This window comes from Olea europaea, chromosome 2 (assembly GCF_002742605.1).
Source record: "Olea europaea var. sylvestris chromosome 2, O_europaea_v1, whole genome shotgun sequence".
Classification (NCBI taxonomy): Eukaryota; Viridiplantae; Streptophyta; class Magnoliopsida; order Lamiales; family Oleaceae; genus Olea; species Olea europaea.
Genome location: NC_036238.1, coordinates 279,648 through 298,190, shown reverse-complemented (window position 1 = coordinate 298,190; position 18,543 = coordinate 279,648). Strand labels below are relative to the sequence as shown.

Sequence of the window (18,543 nt, the reverse complement as noted above, 5' to 3'; positions counted from 1 at the left end):
TCTACCCATTTGGTGAAATAGTCGGTTGCAACTATAACAAAAGTATGTTGCTTGGACGATGGAGGGTAAATCTTTCCTATCAGATCTATCGCCCAACCTTTGAACGGCCAAGGTTTAATAATAGGGCCCATCTCTCGTGCTGGCGCCCTTTGTATTGGACCATGTTTTTGGCATGCTAAACAACTTTTTGCATACTGAGCGCATAGTTCTCCCATCTTTGGCCAAAAATATCCACTCTTAATAATTAACCATCTCATCCTTTGACCAGCTTGATGAGCTCCACATATCCCTTCGTGCACTTCAGCCATGATCGTCTTGGCTTCTTGCAAACTTAAACACTTTAGTAATACACCATCAGAGCATTTCTTAAACAACTCTTCATCTATTAGTGTATAATTCAGCAAACATAGCTTTGTTTTCCTACTAATCCCTCCATTAGGTTCTTTAAGGAACCTTTTAATCTCTGCTCTCCAATCCACTACATCTCCATCTTGTATACAGTGAAGTACAATTTTTCTCGTCCTTCTTTGAATCACGGGCAATATGATTCCATATTCACAAGTAGACTTCCAATTCAAAACCTTTGAGTACCCTGATGCCATTTGGGCTAACTCATTTGCCATGTCGTTCTATATCCTATTAACGCATTGGAGTTCTACTTGATCGAATTCTTCTAGTAATTCTTGGGCGATCTCGTGCTAACTTATAATAGAATCACTTTGACATTTAAAATCACCGATCAATTGATGGATCACCAATTGAGAATCGCCCTAAAGATCACATTTCTTATTCCCATATCTACCATTAGTTCTAGGCCTACAATTAAAGTTTCATATTCGGCCTGATTGTTGGTGCACATTCTGTCTAAGGTGAATGCAAACTTGTAGCAAATCCCTAAAGGATTAATCAATGCTACCCCTACTCCTGCACCTTTAGAAGTTTTTGACCCATCAAAATACAATACCCAAGGTTTTAATTCGAACGAATTGATTTCTAATTCGATTTCTTCAGGCATGTCAAGGCATGGATGATCGGCTAGAAAGTTAGCCAAAGCCTGATTTTTGACTGCCTTTTGAGGTATATATTGTATTTCGAAGTGAAATATAGTGCTAGACACAATTTTTCAACAGCAGAGTAATTACATTCACATTTCGTCAACCGTCTACTTAAGTAATAAATTGCCCTTTCTTCACCAAATTGGTCTTTCTGTGCGATCATTCCAGCTATTGATTCTTTTTCAGCCGATACATACATTTTCATTGGCCGTCCTTGGATTGGTGACACCAACACTGGTGGACTTGATAGATATGTCTTCAGGCTTTCAAAAGCCTTTTGATGTTCTTCTTTCCAGACGAATTCGTCCTGATTCTTCAGCTTTAATAGCGGCGAAAAAACTTTAGTTCGCCCTGCACAGTTAGAAATAAATCGTCTTAAAAAATTTACTTGGCCTAGAAACCTTTGCAACTCCTTTTTATTGCTAGGTGGTTTGGCTTCTAAGATGGCCTTCGCTTTATTTTTGTCAAGTTCAATCCCTCTCTTGTGTACTAAGAAACCAAGAAAGTTCCCTGCATTGACGCCGAATGCACACTTCAAGGGATTCAACTTTAGCTTATATCACCTCATTCGTTCAAACGAACATCTTAATTGTTCGAAATGGTCATCTTCTTTAATGGACTTGACCACTATATCATCCACATATACTTCAACAAACTTGCCTATCATGTCATGAAAGATTAAATTCATGGCCCTTTGATAAGTTGCCCCTGCATTTTTTAGGCCGAAAGGCATAACCACCCATTCAAAACATCCTAGAGACCCAGGGCATCTAAAAGCAGTTTTGTGTATGTTTTCTTCAGCTATATAGATTTGATTGTATCCTGAATACTCATCCATGAAAGAATACATAACATATCCAGCAGTTGAATCTACTAAGGAATCCACCGTGGGCATTGGATACTCATCTTTGGGTGTAGCTATGTTTAAATTTCTAAAGTCTATACACACCCTTAGTTTACCATTCTTTTTTAGTACTGGCACAATATTTGACAACCATTCAACATATCTGGCTGTTCTTATAAAACCTGCTTTCAATAATCGCTCTATCTCTTTCTTAATTTCGGGGAGTACATTAGGAGCAAAACGTCTAGGAGGTTGCCTATGAGGTTTAAAATTAGGCTTAGTTGGTAATCTATGTTCCACTAAGTCTCTATATAAACCAGGCATTTGTTCGTATTCCCAAGCAAAACAATCTTTGTACTCTTTTAACAAAGCGATTAATTTGTTACTAACCTCTTGGTCGAGCATCTGGTTGATAAACGTTGGGTGATCTTCTCCTTCATCGCCAATATTTACTTTGATCAGAGGGTCTTGCGCTTGAGCGTATCCAGGTTTGGCAATCCGCATCACTTCGTCGTCCAGTTCTTTTGTAAGTACTTCCTCTTCCAAACAGTCCACCTTGTTGACTTCTCGGCCAAGGCTTTGCTCTAACTCGAATACTGCCAACTTGTCCTTCAACACTTTTAGGGCAGTCTCTTCCTTTGCTTTGTCATTGCATTCCTTATTGAAAGCCATCAGTCTGGCTTTGAAGGCCTGAATATCGGCCATTTGCTTTTGCAACTCAGAATCCATTTAAGATTCCTTGATTATTCTTTTGCCAATCACTGGCTCTTCCAGGGCCACTATATTTGGCCTCATCTGTTTGAACATCTCAGTGAGTGCGTCCACTGAGAATGGTTCTTCGCTTTGCGCGACAACTTGAGTTTCTTCCCCGTCTTGTACCACTCTGACAGGTCCATAGTTGCCTTCGTACATGAACTTTTCCACCGAGTTTGCTTCCGCGACAAAAGGCCTATGATCAGCCTGTACCACCTCTGCTTCGCCTTTGTCATTCCAAAAAATCAGGCATTGATGGAGCGACGAGGGTATAGTTAGTAGGGCCATCTATTACAAAGAAGACAGTGGTCCTAGTAGTTGTACCTATAGTTATGTCTAAAGGCATAACTCCCTTAGCTGAAGTTGCTCCTCCATTGAAGCTAGTGAGGATGACTTCTGTAGGAATCATATCACCCTCCGTCTTTGCGAACTTTCTCATCATCCTGGATGGAATGGTGTTTATAGCCGCTCCATTATCGACAAGCACCTTTGCCACTGGGACGCCGTTAACTAGAGCTTTAACGTATAATGGCCTCAGGTGTTTTGTCAATTTCATGGCTGGCCGTTTAAAAACAACCTTTTCGGCAGCCTCTATTTCTACTTCTTGCTTGTTTTCTGTCGAATTATCCCCCTGTAATAGGTCAACGTGTAGTATGTCACGCTGATCCTCTGTCCCCCAAATTTCCTTCTTACTTCTTTCTAATGCTTCCTCATCAGTTATCCAACCTGTGGGAGGGGGCATTATCTTTGGAGGTGACCCATACTTTTCAGAGCGAGGTACTCTCTTCTTCCTTTTGGGTGTCCCGTATAGTACGTAGAAGTCGAAAGGATGCCCAGATGGCTCCCCAAACAAGTCTACTTCGCGAACTCCCTCTTGGTGTAGTTGCTTGAACAGAGTGTTGCGCAATACTCCCCTCTTTTTCCTTTCTGCTTCTAGGTCGATTTCTTCTTCAATGTCTGTCATCCCATCGTCCTCTTCATCGTTGTAGGCCTCTCCAGAAGTCTGGCCTTCTTCACATACCAGCATGCAGGCTTCTCCTTCGTTGTCCTCCCTCTCTTCTTCCTTTTCTTTATTCTTGAATTCATTGGCCAGTAGGTAATTATTGGCCACGACAGGAGGCAACGTACCGAATTAGATAGCAAGGGGCTGATCTGGATCTTCTTCATCCTTTTTGTCCCTCTCAAACCTTGACCTCCCAGAAGAGGTTTCTGGCAGTTCCTTCATTGATTCATCTGTACCAGTCTCTTTACTACTTTTGAGGACGTTCTGATTGGCTACCTTGAGTAACAGAGGCGCTTTAGGATGTGGCATTCCTTGTTGCTGCCTCATCATCCGTTCGTAGTTTCGCTGGAAACGCCTTTGCTGGGTCCTAGTCATCTCATCGAAGGGTATTGCCCTTCCTGCGCTGTATTGGAATGAATGCCATACATTTGGCCAGCGAGGTTGCGGCCTAAATGTTCTTCCAGTATCTGCTGGTCTGAACTGCCTTTCAAAAGGTGGTCCTCTATAAAATGATGTACCTCGCCCTCTGCCAGGCTGAATGTTTGGGAAGAAGGCAGGGCGATGAGGATGCTGTCATGTCCCTGGTTTCTCCGTGTCTCCATTTACTTCCCTTTTACACCTTGCACACAGGACGTTTTCGTCCTTTTTTGGTTCTTTCCCTTTGATTCGTTCGAAGACACTGGGATGTGTTTTAGTGTCTTCTTCTCCATCGTCTATGACCAACTTGAATTTTGGCAACTTGTTCTTGAACCCAGACGTTACCATATTTACCCCAAGTGGCTGTGGGAAAGGATTCTCGTCCACTGCCATCTTTTTCTTATCGTCGAACGTAATTCGTCCTGATTCAATAGCATCCTGCAATACGTGACGGAAAACCAAGCAATTGTTAGTCAAATGTGACCATGCATTATGCCACTTACAATATTTTTTACCTTTTATTTGTTCAGGGTTTGGCAATTTGTGCTTATCGCTCAACTTTATTTGCTTATCTCTATATAATTTATCGAATATAAGGTCAGCTTTGGTCACATCGAACGAGAACGTTCTGGCCTTTATGTTTCCATCCTTTATGGGTTCATCTTTGCCCGATGGTCTAGGCTTGGCCATTATGGGACAAGTATATGTATCCCCTTTTACCAATTCGGCCAAATACATTTCGGCCTGATCGTATGATTCGTCATCGATGGTATGAACGTCAAAATTTGGGTCTCTGTAATAAGTCCCTTTACTAGAATTTTTCATTTGTTCTTCTTCTCTTATCAGTCGCTCATACCTAATCACGTTCGCACTCAACTGGAAAAGGTCAGGAAATTCCTTGTCCTGGAACTTCTTTTTTAAATCAAAGCTCAAGCAGCCTTGTGCGATCTTGACAAATTCCTTTTCGGGCAGAGGTACAAAACACTTGCTTCTTGCTGTTTTGAACCTTTGGAGAAAACTTTCTGCCCATTCATTTGGCATTTGACGTAGATTCGCCAAATCAGCCAAAATGACTTCAGATTCAGTTTTATAAAACTGAGCATGAAACAACTGTTCCAGTTGTTGCCATGTTTGAACAGAGTTCGTTGGGAAGTTGATGAACCAGGAGAAAGCTAATTCTGTTAACGAACTAGGGAAAAGTCTCATTTTATGGTAGTCGGTTACATCACCACTTTGCAACGTGAATCGCCCTATGTGTTCTAGAGTAGACACCTCTCCTAAACCAGTAAACAGTGAGAATTCTGACACTTTATACCCTCTAGGCCATGGATATGCTTGGTCTACCCAATCAGGATATGGCTTTGTGTATGTCGGCCTAATGACAGGACGCACCCCAAAGGCCATCTGATCCTACACGATTTCCATAATCTGGTTCCTCAACATGACATTGGGATCATATGGAATTCCTACAGGCTGATTAACCGGCTGATTTGCATGAGGTCTGATGTTTGGTCCTTGATTGGCAACAAAATTACCATAATTAGGTCCATTACCGTTAGCCTGGACATCTGTTCCCTCATTACCACATGGAATATTCTGTCCATTGTTTATGACATTATCTCTCACGTTTGAATTACCCCCCAAGTTAGGCATGCCACTACCAATATTTTGATTTGGCATTGTAGTACCTCCTTGGTTTGAAGTAGAGGGACCAGAAAGCGATTCCACCCCTTGATTCGGATTTAGGACAGAGGGATTATGTCCCACAATTGTCCTGGTTTGAAAGTGGTTTGTAAGAGGTATAACCGGTTGACATATTTGGCCTACTAACTTATTCATTGTTTCGTTTAACATCTTTAGCTGTTTGGCCATATTGTCATAGTGTGCATTTTCATTTTGTGTAAATCTTTCCATATTATGAATACTTCGAAGATTTACCTGTTCAACGACGTCTTGCGTGAGTTCTCCAAGCAATGCACGCATGGTTCGAGGACTCAACTCCGTCATTGGTTCGTAACGACTGTTACTGCTCTGATTTTGTCCATCTGTTCGTGGAGAGGCATGCTGCTCCTCATATCGCTCGATTACAGACTGGATTCCTCCCTGACTTGCTCTTTCCTTGTCGGATCTCTGAGGCATATTGTTTCACCTTTTGTATATTCAACACCTAACACCACTGTCCCACTGGGCGTGCCAAATTGTTTCGCGCGGGTTAAGTCGCTAACAATTAAAAAGGGTCAGACGATTGTGTAAGGGACGAAACCTCTTGAGACAAAGTCCCAAAAAGGGGTGTTCTTTTATTGGCGATGAACTTTACAATTGGGGATGAAAAACAACGTGCCTCCAGGGGCGCAAGTACACGAGTTACAGAAAGAAAGATGTTTAAGTCTAAAAGTTAAGGAAATGAAAATTACATATTCTCTGTTCGAGAGTTTTGGATTCGGTCCTTTGCTTCTGCGTCCTTTCTCCCTTTTATACCTCATATACTATCTCTTTGTGATTAACTACTCTGAAAACTGCTTGATCGTCCTATAACCACCCACTTTCTTTGTAGTGGTCATTTTGTCATGAAATTGCCTCTTAACTGCTGCCATTATCTTTCATCGTTCAACCGCTTTCGATTGAATTCCTTGAGTCGTGGAACGTGATAAGGCTACTTTAACAACTGCCTTGATAACTGCATTCCTTGATAACCACGATGCGTTATGTTTGTTGATACTTTGGGCGACTTGAAGGTTTGGGCGAGAGTAGAATAACAGCTCTGGACGACCGTATGACACTCCATTCGTTCAGATTCTGGGCGACTTGCAAACTTGGGCGATGGCGTTACCGCATTCTTGGGCCCCTTGTTTGGGCCTTCACCTTGACTCGTTCGATTGGACTTCGTTTTTTGGGCCATCCGATTTGGGGATTTTCCAATTGGGCTTTACTCCTTGGGCTGTTCGACTTGGGCTGAATTTTTATGTGTCAACACATAGTCTTGTGCCAAATAATGTTGCTGGTTGCATTAATCATTTCTTAGTTATAAAGGGGGGAAAATGAAATTTCCCAGCGGGCACAAGTTTCTGGTATGTTAAATTGAACAGCATGTGATGTGATTAACAAAGAAAAAGAAGTTAATATTTTGTTCATCGTACTATTCAGTGTCGACCACTAGTATGAACTAATACAATCACAAGAGGGTGGCTTCTAGATGCCTTCTCAAAATTGACCTAAGGAATGCCTATGACTCGGTGAATTGGAATTTTCTTGTTAAAGTTCTTGAGGGATTGGGTTTTCCCACTACTTTTGTTGACTGGATTATGGTGTGTGTGACAAGTGCATCTTATTTCATTGCTTTTAATGGAACCCTTCATGGGTTTTTCAAAGGAAAGAAAGGTCTACGCCAAGGCGATCCGTTATCTCCTTACTTGTTTATTCTTTGCCTTGAATACTTATCTAGAATGGTAAATGAGGCCACAAAGGATAGTGATTTCAATTTTCATCCTAAATATGCACACCTAAATATTACACACTTGGCTTTTGAAGATTTTGACCGGTTCCACCCTCGTTAAATTTCATTTCATTATAGAATAAAACTCTGTGTACACGACTTTTTTCACAAGGGTCGGAACATGGGGTCGATCCCATGCGGACCCTGATGCAATAAAAAATGAAAATAAAAAAATTTCGATCCCACCCTATGTGAGAACCCTGTAAGGGTTCCGTAAGATGTTGGGCTTGTATGCCCAGCATTGTCTTTCATTATATTATATTTTTCTTTGTTTTATTTTCAACTACATAGTTTTTCATTAAATAATATTACGCGTAAATCAAAAATATTTTTTTCTTTTTCAATCACTTATTTTTAAAAAAATATTATTTTATTCATTTTCATTTCCAAAAAATTGGGGCCAAACGGCACTTGTGATTATAAGAAAGCTGTTTGAATAAACTGAGAATTGAATGGATGATTGGTGTTGGAGAATTATTGATTTTATTGTACTATGTTTTTTGGCAATTGGTTCACGAGTAAATTTGTCTAAAATGGACATTAAGTACTATTATAGATATTAGTATGAATTTTTTTTTTAACGTGAATTAAAATTAGATTTTTAGTAAGCTCTTGTTTGATTCTCATTATTTTTAAAATACATTTTTTTCTTTTTTCATTTTAATAACACATTTTTCAATAAAATAATATTACATGCAAAATAAATTTTTTTTCTTATTTTTTAATTACATATTCTCCATCAATCTATTATTTCTAAATACATTCTTACAATAAAATGGAATCGAACCGGCTTTAACTTTTGATAGAAGTTCATAAAATGCAAGATCGAAAAATTGTGAAACCATAAAATATCTAATTAAAATTAATTATTCACATTAACTTTTATTAAAATCTAGATTTTAATCATGTTCTATATATTTGATTAATGCATTGCAAACTTCGATGATCATGTCCATAATTTGTACTTGCGTATTACATAGTTGGATTTTATTGTCTCTCTTCCTCCTCGATGTTGTTTATTTTAAAATTTGGCTTCTTGCCTATGTTAACTTGGAATCGACGACTATTTGTGTGCATGATGCTTGATGAGTAGACCTAAGCATCGCGGGTGGCTTGTCAACAACATTGTAGGTACTTGCATTTGTGTTACATGATTTTTTTTCTAACTTATATTCGATGTTTAATTTTTCAAACTTTTATTTCAGATAGATTTAGGTTCCATTTGAGCCACATTAATATAAAAATGATAATGAAAAATATAATAGTTACGGACTCTACATAAGAGACGGATTTTTAAATATGGTGGTTTGATGTGATGGATAACGATCATATTTTTCATTTTAATAAGTAAATAATGAGAAACGAACATGGGTTTAATGATTTTTTATTGCCAAAAAAAAAAGGCATTAAATTGACATTTATACGTGAATAGATAAGGAGAAAGGTTGGAACCAAATTTCGGGATCGTGAGCCTACACGTCTTTTTTATTCAGGTGCAAATTATGCGTCATCTCAAACTTTACAATTGGTATTTATCTTCAAAATATTTAGAGATATATGCATAAATTATGACGCAATAACTTAACTGAAAAAATTTAAAAATAAGTAATATAATTAATATAAGATATCAGTATAATAATTCCAATAAATTCTAGAATAATAATATTCATAGTTAGTGACTAAAGCTTATTATTTGATGTAACAAAATTAATGTCTTAAATAAAAAATGGTCATATGATACAATTATTGTCACAACTTACCATGAATAGCATCGCTCTAAATTTTAAGTACTTTAAATCGGAGCAAATAGCAATAGATGATGCTAAAGTGTTATTACTTAAGCTTTACATCTGCTAGTAACTCCAATCTCATTGGTGCCTGAACTACGTAGAGGACCCTGCCTCCAAGGTTCCCTTGCTCCACAAATAAAAAATGCAGCTCTGTTCGAGACAATCAACTTCTCATCATTCTAGACCATGATAAAAATCTCATTATCAACAAATTTTACTTTTGTTTCTATTTTTTTCCTTCTTGGCTTTGATTAGACAAAATTAAAAATAAATTTTGTTAACTTATAAATATTCTTTCTCAAACTAAGGGTAAGAATGGGACCTTGCCACTTTATCGCTGCGAACGTGCTGGCGACTTTATCTCTCTGAACATGTTGGTGCATAAGAGACCTGCTACTTGTACATGTGCAAAGTTCAAAAATAGTGTTGACAGCACTGTATCGAGAACTGTCAAAAAAAGTACAGTGTTGGCAACCAATGCAATGCTATCAATATTGTATTTGTACACAATCACTCTGTACAAAAAATATTGTTGAGTACAAAATTGGGAATTTAGATGCGACTTTTTAAGCAGTACTGTGATGATTTAAGGTGAATCAGGTCCAAAATTTTTTAATTTTTTAAAATTTATAATTGAAAATGTGATTGGTGCAATTAAGCATGGACTTGAGAAGAAATTTACACTTGGGGCTTGGGGGGAAAATGCTGGTTGTGATTTTGATGGATTTTAAAAGTCATACAAGGTGATTGAATTTCTATTTAGTTGTATAAAACTGATTTAAATTCTTGAAATTATGTGTTTAAAACAAGATGCAAGCAGTTCGATTCTATTATTATATTTGGAATCAATGGTTCCATTTATAGGATTTCTAATTTCATTTTCTTTCTTTCTAACAAATTTGATCATCGTGAAACTAAAGGGTCGAACTACACTGCTCGAATAGATGATCGCGGAGTTGACACAACACACACATGAAATGTCGGGATTATTTTATTCATGGAGGACCACGCAGGGGCATGTGAGGGCATGACCTCACCGGTCGTTTGGCTTAACTGTGAAACTAAAATTACTCGATCCATTTTGATATTACTACGTACGATGCCTCGACCACAATAAAATGATATTTTTGTTTTTCCGAAGTCGTTATATCAATTAGAGACTGAACGGATAACCCCAGTTCCGCCACCATCCATGGCTTCTTCGACTATGCTCCTTTTGCCTCCTTATCCATCCCACTCTCTCTCTTTCTGCTCGCGCACTCCTCTCTTCTCTATCAAAAGATTCAAAACCCACCCCAGAACAGCCGGCGGCGGCGGCGGACTCTCGGCCTCGGCCTCATCTCGTGCTTTACACGCTCTGATATTCGACTGTGACGGTGTAATTCTAGAATCCGAACACCTCCATCGTCAAGCATACAATGATGCCTTTACTCATTTCAATGTCCGCTGCCCCTCTTCGTCTTCCTCTCAGTCCCTCGTTTGGAGCCCGGAATTTTATGATGTGCTGCAGAATCAAATTGGTGGTGGGAAGCCTAAAATGCGATGGTTATTTTTGATTTTATTTTTGATTTCCCCCTTACTCTACTGTTGAAATTTTCCTGAACGTTTGCTTTTGCTCTTGTTTTTGTTTATTTTTGCTGATAATTGGGTGCTGTTTTCCCTTTTCATTGAGTTGGTTAAAGGTATTTTAAAGAGAATGGTTGGCCGACTTCGACAGTTTTTGATGCGGCTCCGGAGACTGATGAGGATAGAGCAAAGTTGATTGACATTCTTCAGGTTTCCCTATTTGGATTCGCCAAAATTTCTACAGATTTTGATTGGATTTGACTTGCATATAAATTCTAGAACTTGGCCTTAAGACCTCACTTCAATTTCTGGGGACGCCACCCTAGTAGCGTGGGCATAAAGAAAGCGTGATACGTGACTATTGCTCTTTCTTAAGTTGAATGTTTGTTTTGAACTATGTATAATGTGCATGTAGTGAAGCTTTGTTTAACTATGTATAATGTGCATGTAGTGAAGCCATACTTTATCTTTCTCAAATCATAATTCAATCTGGAATACAAGTCTTGGGCAGAAACAAAATGTGCTCAAAGAATTGGGCATTAGAATTGGAAAATTCTTTTAATTTTGAAACAACTAAATATTAATTCTGATTCTAAGGTTGCAGTTCTATTCCACCGAAGTGTGTATTTGCATATGCCAGTGTGTTGTAGGAAAATTAGACTTTTTGACTTCTAAAAACAGGTTTACCTCTGCTGTATAAGTCAACGTCTTAACCTGAAGTCTTGAGTTCAGTTCATTGTTGAAGCAGGAGCTCTAGGTCCAGAGCTGCATAATTACCTTATTATTGGTGTAGTGTAGGAAAATTAGACTTCTTGAATTCTAAAGACAGGTTTAAGTCTCATGTATAAGTTGACATCTTAACACCTCTTGAACTCAGTTGATTGTTGAAGCAGTAGATCTAGATCGCGAGCTGCATAGTTACCTTACTATTGGTAAGTAACAAGTAATGCCCTTGGTGGAGGAACAACATCTGGAAATGGCTGTTCCCATAGGCTGAGCAGCAGAAGGACGAATCCACCGTCTTGAGTCTTGGGGCATCCATATTAGGAAGCTGGTCATAAATATAAGAGACAAAATTCTTAGTGTTTACAATGTGTGCAGATTTGTTTTGCAGGATTTCTAACCATTTGGCCATCCTTGTACTGACATTTGAGTTATTTGCTGTCCGCATTCTCACGTATGCTGTTGTGCTGTTAACTCGTATGCATATCGTTATCTTTTCTGGAAATGAAATTGTCTATTATGAGTATACGGTATGCTAAATAAGCATATGGTTCCATTTGCTATTTTCGAAAGCTGCAGAATTTATAGATAAAAAAATTTTGATACTTTGTGCAGGACTGGAAGACTGAGAGGTACAAAGAAATAATCAAATCTGGAACTGTAAGGGAAAACATGTAGTAATTGATTGTTGATGTGAGAAATAATTTTTATTTATTTGTTTCTATTTTAGCATTATAATAATTAATTGAAACAATGAGCATTGTAATTGCTTCGGCAGGTTGAGCCTAGACCGGGTGTTTTGAGGTTGATGGACGAGGCAAAGGCAGCCGTAAGATGAATCTTAACTTGTAATGCTATTATGATTATTTGGATCTGCACCTTTTCATCATTAGTTTAGTTGAGTATAATGGTACTACTTATAGATTTTATGCATTCCCCTTTTCTCTATATAAAAGACACATTAATCGAATTCCAGTTTTCCGTAAGAAATTTTCTCTTCACAGAGTTTTCCTTTTCCTTTTATCTTGTAGGGTAAAAAGCTAGCTGTTTGCTCTGCTGCAACTAAAAGTTCGGTTATACTGTGTTTGGAAAATCTCATTGGAATGGTAAAAGTTCTAACTTAATTTGTTTTTTAGGGGAGTAGTTTGTTATTTTTGATCCTCTAACTGTTTCTCCAGTTTGATCTAAATAACCCCAGTTTTCCATGTATACATCTTGAAACTAGTACTGCATGAACTTTTAAAGTGAAACTAAAGTGCCTCAAACATTTTTTTGATGCTTGAATTGATGGGATCATTAAACTAATTTTTAGTACTCATGCATTGATTTTCCTTACGAGAAGCTGAGCCTGAATTTTTTAAAATAAAAATTAGATTTTTTTTTTTTTTTTTTTTAACTAATTGCTACATTTTGGGTTTAGTAATTTTTAAGCTAACTAAATTATATAAATACTGAACTCATAAAGGGAGTAATAAAAATGGATAGCCATCAATAATATCATTTTTGTACTTTATTCTTAACATATACTATCATTCATTTCATATTTGTTGAACTAAAATAAATTTATTTCCTTGACCCCTTCCCGTAATTTTTCTTGCAAACATTTTGAGTGGTTCTGCATAGGTAAAACTACAAAAATCCTTCACTTATATCTTGGATCCCATGTAGTTCCTTTCCATGGATAATCATTCAATCGAGCTCAATGGGATATGTAAGAACTTGCCACATCAAAAATCTTGTTTCTATACAAACTAGCTAGTGAAGTTTGTCCAGAGCTAGTCCAGTACCGACCACGATCTTACCTCTAATATTGTTATTTCCTATCTTGTTATAGGAGCGGTTCCAAGGTCTTGATTGCTTCCTCGCAGGTATGCTCAACAATCTGAGAGAATAATTTTGTATACCATGTAAAATTACTTACTGAAAAAATTGACATTCCAATAATTGTGAATCTTGTTTTGCCTATGAAAGTGATTGTGATATAAGAAGCTTATGTGATGTTACTTTGACAGATAAAACTATTGCTGGCTATCAAGCTCATTATGAATAATTGTTGTATCCTTGTTAAATAATTTTTATGTAATCATACTTCTCTAGGTGATGATGTGAAAGAAAAGAAACCCGACCCTTTGATTTATATAACAGCCGCTGAGGTAATTGTTGTGGCAATGTATCACTCTAGTTTCTTAGATGGAAACAGCTGATTCAAAATTTTGCCCTTTATTGTGACCGTGCTGTGCTGTGTCGTTATGGTTCACAGAGATTGGGGGTATCGGAGAAGGATTGTATGGTAATAGAAGACAGCGTCATCGGACTACAGGTTGATTTCATAAAAGCTATTAATTTAGAAATATGATATGAATGCCTTCTGATATATGCTACTAATTTAGGAATAAGTATTCATGAGATGAAAAACTTCTTTATTCATTCCTTGATTACTCCTTCACCCTCAAAAAACATTTTTATCCACCAGTTGGTATTCCTCTTTGGGTGCTATGCTGAAACTCGAGTCTAACCTCGACTTCTTTCTTCAGGCTGCAACCGGAGCAGGAATGTCATGTGTGGTTACTTATACGTCGTCCACGGCTGAGCAGGTATAGCATTGCCTTTTGTGGATTCAGTAAATTATCACACTCAAGTTAGATTAGGAGTTGTTTATGAAACTTTCTGGCTGTTGAAGTCAAAATTTTAAGCAAATAAACATGTCATGAACAACATAAGCTTTTACATGAGGTTGTTTGATATCGTACCAAAATAGCAAAAGTTCGGAGTTAAAAATTGTGCATTTCTGGGGCATTTGAAGAGAAAAAGGAATTTGATCTGCATGTGAACTTGCATTCTGAAGACTCCTATCCTCTTTTAATAGCTTAAACTTATATATGAGATGGTTCAATACCAACAATTGTTAATGATAATCACTAGGAGCCGAAAGGGGGGATATAGCCAGATCAAAATGAACATGATTGATTTTTTCTTGTATTTCAAGGTCGACTAAACGATTAATTGATCGTTGTCTATTCTAATACAGGATTTTAAAGAGGCAGCAGCAATCTACCCGGACTTGAGTGAAGTCACGTAAGATAACGATATACATTCTTGAATATTTCTGATATCATTTTATCAATTTTGTCATCCCAGTCATTGGTTTTGTCCATACAGATTAAAAGACTTAGAGCCATTGCTTCAAAACGTTGTTACCGCCAATTAAGGAGTCTGTCTATTCATGCGAAACTCTCAGCTTGAATCATATATGAATCGAGATATCTTTACATGTTTAGTTTGAATTCTATGTTTTTGTATTCATTGAATATATTGACTATTCCTGTGAGATTGACAAACTTTTCTACAAGATGTAAAATTAAGGCAGCTCAGGTTCATTGTTTATATGTGATAATATATTATATTGTACTGTCCTGATAAATTATAGTGGAATAAGAATTCCTCAATTTACATGGTTATCTGTTATAATTTGTAATATTTTTAAACAGTATTTTCTTACTGTTTTTTGTGACTTTTATTCAATTTTTCCACTGTCATTTGATGTCTTTTTTACCTGAATTTTTCAAAATAAATTTTTCTTTCATAATGATTTGTAATATAACGTCATCAATTTGAAAGATACGCTCAGGAAGGAAGACATTGATATTTGGTCATGTTTTGACTTTTGCATAGATCTTAAAACATCTGTTTTTATCGGAACGATACTATTAAAACAAGTTCAAACATCGAAGGATATATATAACTAAGTAGGTTATATTAGCTAACGACTCGTGTTTGCTTTGGATCTTTCAAATTTTCTAGTTAGAGACTAACATGTTGAGGCTATTGCAAGATCTACATGTTTAGATAAATATCAAACGCGATGAGCATAGTTGTTCTCAAATGACTTAGTTTGTTATCATGTGCTAGTGCAGCATACGATACCAAGAACTATAGATACCATCAATTAAAAAATTTTACTAGTTCCAATTTCATAGAAAAAACGAATATTAAATATATTAGTAAACGCATATCAGCAATCCGTTGTAGTCTAGTTGGTTAGGATACTCGGCTCTCACCCGAGAGACCCGGGTTCAAGTCCCGGCAACGGAACTTAATTTTTAATTTCCTCTAATATTTTATTGGGCCGGATAATTGTTAATTGAGTTTGAGAATGTGACCCAATTAAATCTTAAATTTGGAGTGAGTCGGCCCACTACGTTTTAAAGGCAATTTGTATATTATGAAATAACACTGATACAATGAAGAGAAAAATAAAATGATATTTGATAAGCGTGGTCACACGCCTACGCTCATATTCAATAGACAGAAAAAGGAAGAATAGAAGAAAAATTGCGTGTACTCAATATTCAACCCCCATGCCACTCTAACCAATCATCGTATAAAACTAGGAAAACTAAGGGTGCGATTGGTTTGCGTTTCCGTTTTCTATTTTGAAGGACTATTTTCAAATTATAGAAAACGTGTTTGGTTTATCATTTTGAAAAATGGTTTCTCAAAACAGAAAACTAGAAATGCTTTTGGTTTAAAATTTTTAGAAATTATTTATGACATCATTCAATTAACTTGATTATTTAGTAAAACATAATAATTTTAAGTTAATACATTACCAAATAATATATATTTTAAACTTGGTGAATTTACTATTTTTTCTTCCTACAAAAATAAAATAATAAATAATAAATGTTAAGAAATTATTTTATGACATTTATTCAATTAATTTGATTATTTAATAAAACATAATAATTTTAAGCTAATATATTACCAGATCATATATATTTTAAACATGATGAATTTACTATTTTAAAAGTACTGCTAAGCATTCTCTATAAAAAAAAAAAAAAAATCGAAAACGACATGTTTTGAGCGTTTTCCGCGTTTTGGGTTTTTTAATTGAAAACGTCCAAAACGAAAAAAATCATTTTACATTTTCAGTTATAAATTTTTTATTGTTTTCGAAAATGCATTTTCGGAAATGAGTGACCAAACGCATTTTCGCCGTTTTCAAAAATTGAAAACAGAAAATGACTGAAAAAAGGGGAAAGGGAACGCCCCCCTAATATGCCTACTACTAATGTCCATTAACATGATTTTCTGTAGCACAACTTGAAAATAATGGATCTCTTTCTAGGCCTGAAAAGATTCGAAAGCATCTTAATCACCATCTTATTCTTCCTCCAACCAAATAATTTTTGAACTAAGCGTATGTTTGACAGAAATTTCGAGCAAAGATCACTTTTCGGGTGGAAAAGGCTGTCCTGAATATTAACAAATTCAGAATGTTAACCCACTTCTTGTCGCATACAACCCCAAAAATTACAAATGTAACCCTCAAAATCTTTGGACAGAAGATGGCAATTGCTTTGCACAAGGGCAGTTTGGTACTTGAAACATACCCAAGCACGGGTGCTTTCATGTAGAGGAGTTCCGTAATGATCACCTAAACTCAAGAAAGGACTGATTGGTATAAGAATCAGTTAAAAAACCGCTAAAACCCTTCAAAGATTGCTCGAACCAGGCAGGTTCTGTGAAATGAAACATGAATGGAGGAAGAGAAAGAAATAAATTTAGGGTCGTTTGATTGCAAAGATGAAATTTATGTGGAAATAAAACGAATTTGAATTACCTATAAATTGTTTTCCTGAAAATTGTCAATTTATTATGTTTGATTAGTATAATTTTTCACATGAAAAATGTTGAAATAAAAGTATTTTTTGGTATTTGTTTGTCTCTATTTTATATGAAAATTGTCATTTAAATAGATAAAATTTACTAGTATTGGGGATAGAAATTGTTTCCATTGCAAAAAAAAAGGGGGAAATCATCTATCTTTTTGGCATTTACATGAAAATTGTTAATTAAAGAGAAATATTTTTTTACAATAATTCTTAAAATTTGTTTCCATTGTCAAAATAATAATAATAATAAAAATAAAATAAAAAACGAAAAAAAAATAAAAAAAATCGCTACAATAATAGGGAAAATGGATTCTCACCATTTTGATGAGAATTCAAATTCATCAAAAAACTGAAATTTGGCTGAGGTGACAACAAAATGAGAAAATGAATTTTAGGGAAAATAAATAAAATACAGTTAAATCTCGATAAAGTAATACCCTCGGGACCGGAAAAAAATATTCATTTAGCGAGGTTATTTATTTATCGATAAATGAATAAATTATTCATTTATCGATAAATAAGTATTTATTATTTTAGAGAAAGCTTTTCAATATAAAATACTTACATTGTATGTGGTAAGAAAAATCAAAGGACACTAATCAAAGTATTATTTGAATCTAGGGAAGTTCAAAAGTTTTAGTGAAACTTAATGTCTCTAAAAATTAAGTTCACGTACATAGCAAATGAAAATGTTTAGTCTTTACCTATAAAGGCTAGATGTTTGGAACACATATTCTAAGCACATACAATATTTTGTTTCCCCTCCAATGTCTTCTCATCATTTGAAAGGAATAAAAAAATCAACTTTAACCGATAAAATGAGGAGTGCAATATCTGAGCATAAGAAAGAGAATCCAACTATTAGCCAAAAAGATATGCAAGCATGGGTGCAACAAAAGTTTGATTTGACTATTAGTCAATCAATAATATCCAACACTCTCAAAAGGGCGTCGGAATATTTGTCAAATGAGATGAAAATAGTGATGTTAAAAGGCACAAATCGGCAAAATACCCTGATTTAGAGAAAGTTTTGTATGAGTGATTTCTTCAAAGTCAAGATAAAGTAAACATGTCTGGAGAAATTATCCAAGGAAAAGCAAAAGAGTTTTTGCAAAAAAATGTATAGTGAAACTAATCCAGAATTCAGCTTTTCTAGTGGATGGTTAGAACGTTTCAAGGCAAGATATGGAATCAAATCTTGCCGACGTTTTGATGAAAGTT

General features: G+C 36.0%; 1 protein-coding gene and 1 non-coding gene across 2 annotated transcripts; both read left to right on the top strand.

The window, feature by feature from the left end:
* The first annotated feature begins 10,472 nt into the window (after window positions 1-10,472).
* LOC111408088 (haloacid dehalogenase-like hydrolase domain-containing protein At4g39970) lies at window positions 10,473-15,030 on the top strand. The gene is made up of 11 exons (XM_023037873.1): window positions 10,473-10,900; window positions 11,038-11,131; window positions 12,260-12,304; window positions 12,423-12,473; window positions 12,676-12,750; window positions 13,479-13,512; window positions 13,742-13,797; window positions 13,905-13,964; window positions 14,179-14,238; window positions 14,673-14,719; window positions 14,804-15,030. The coding sequence occupies exons 1-11, from the start codon at window positions 10,548-10,550 to the stop codon at window positions 14,850-14,852; spliced, it is 924 nt and encodes a 307-aa protein (XP_022893641.1). The 5' UTR covers window positions 10,473-10,547; the 3' UTR covers window positions 14,853-15,030.
* A 633-nt stretch (window positions 15,031-15,663) lies between these two features.
* TRNAE-CUC lies at window positions 15,664-15,736 on the top strand. Its single transcript has one exon. It is a non-coding gene; the product is annotated as a tRNA-Glu (tRNA).
* Window positions 15,737-18,543: the final 2,807 nt, after the last annotated feature.

What these genes read in the sequence shown, in the direction of transcription:
- LOC111408088 (XM_023037873.1), top strand. Translation starts at nt 10,548, where the DNA reads ATGGCTTCTTCGACTATGCTCCTTTTGCCTCCTTATCCATCCCACTCT. An exon ending in GGGAAGCCTAAAATGCGATG is followed by an intron (nt 10,901 to 11,037) that starts GTTATTTTTGAT and finishes AGTTGGTTAAAG; the next exon opens with GTATTTTAAAGAGAATGGTT. An exon ending in CGTCGTCCACGGCTGAGCAG is followed by an intron (nt 14,239 to 14,672) that starts GTATAGCATTGC and finishes ATTCTAATACAG; the next exon opens with GATTTTAAAGAGGCAGCAGC.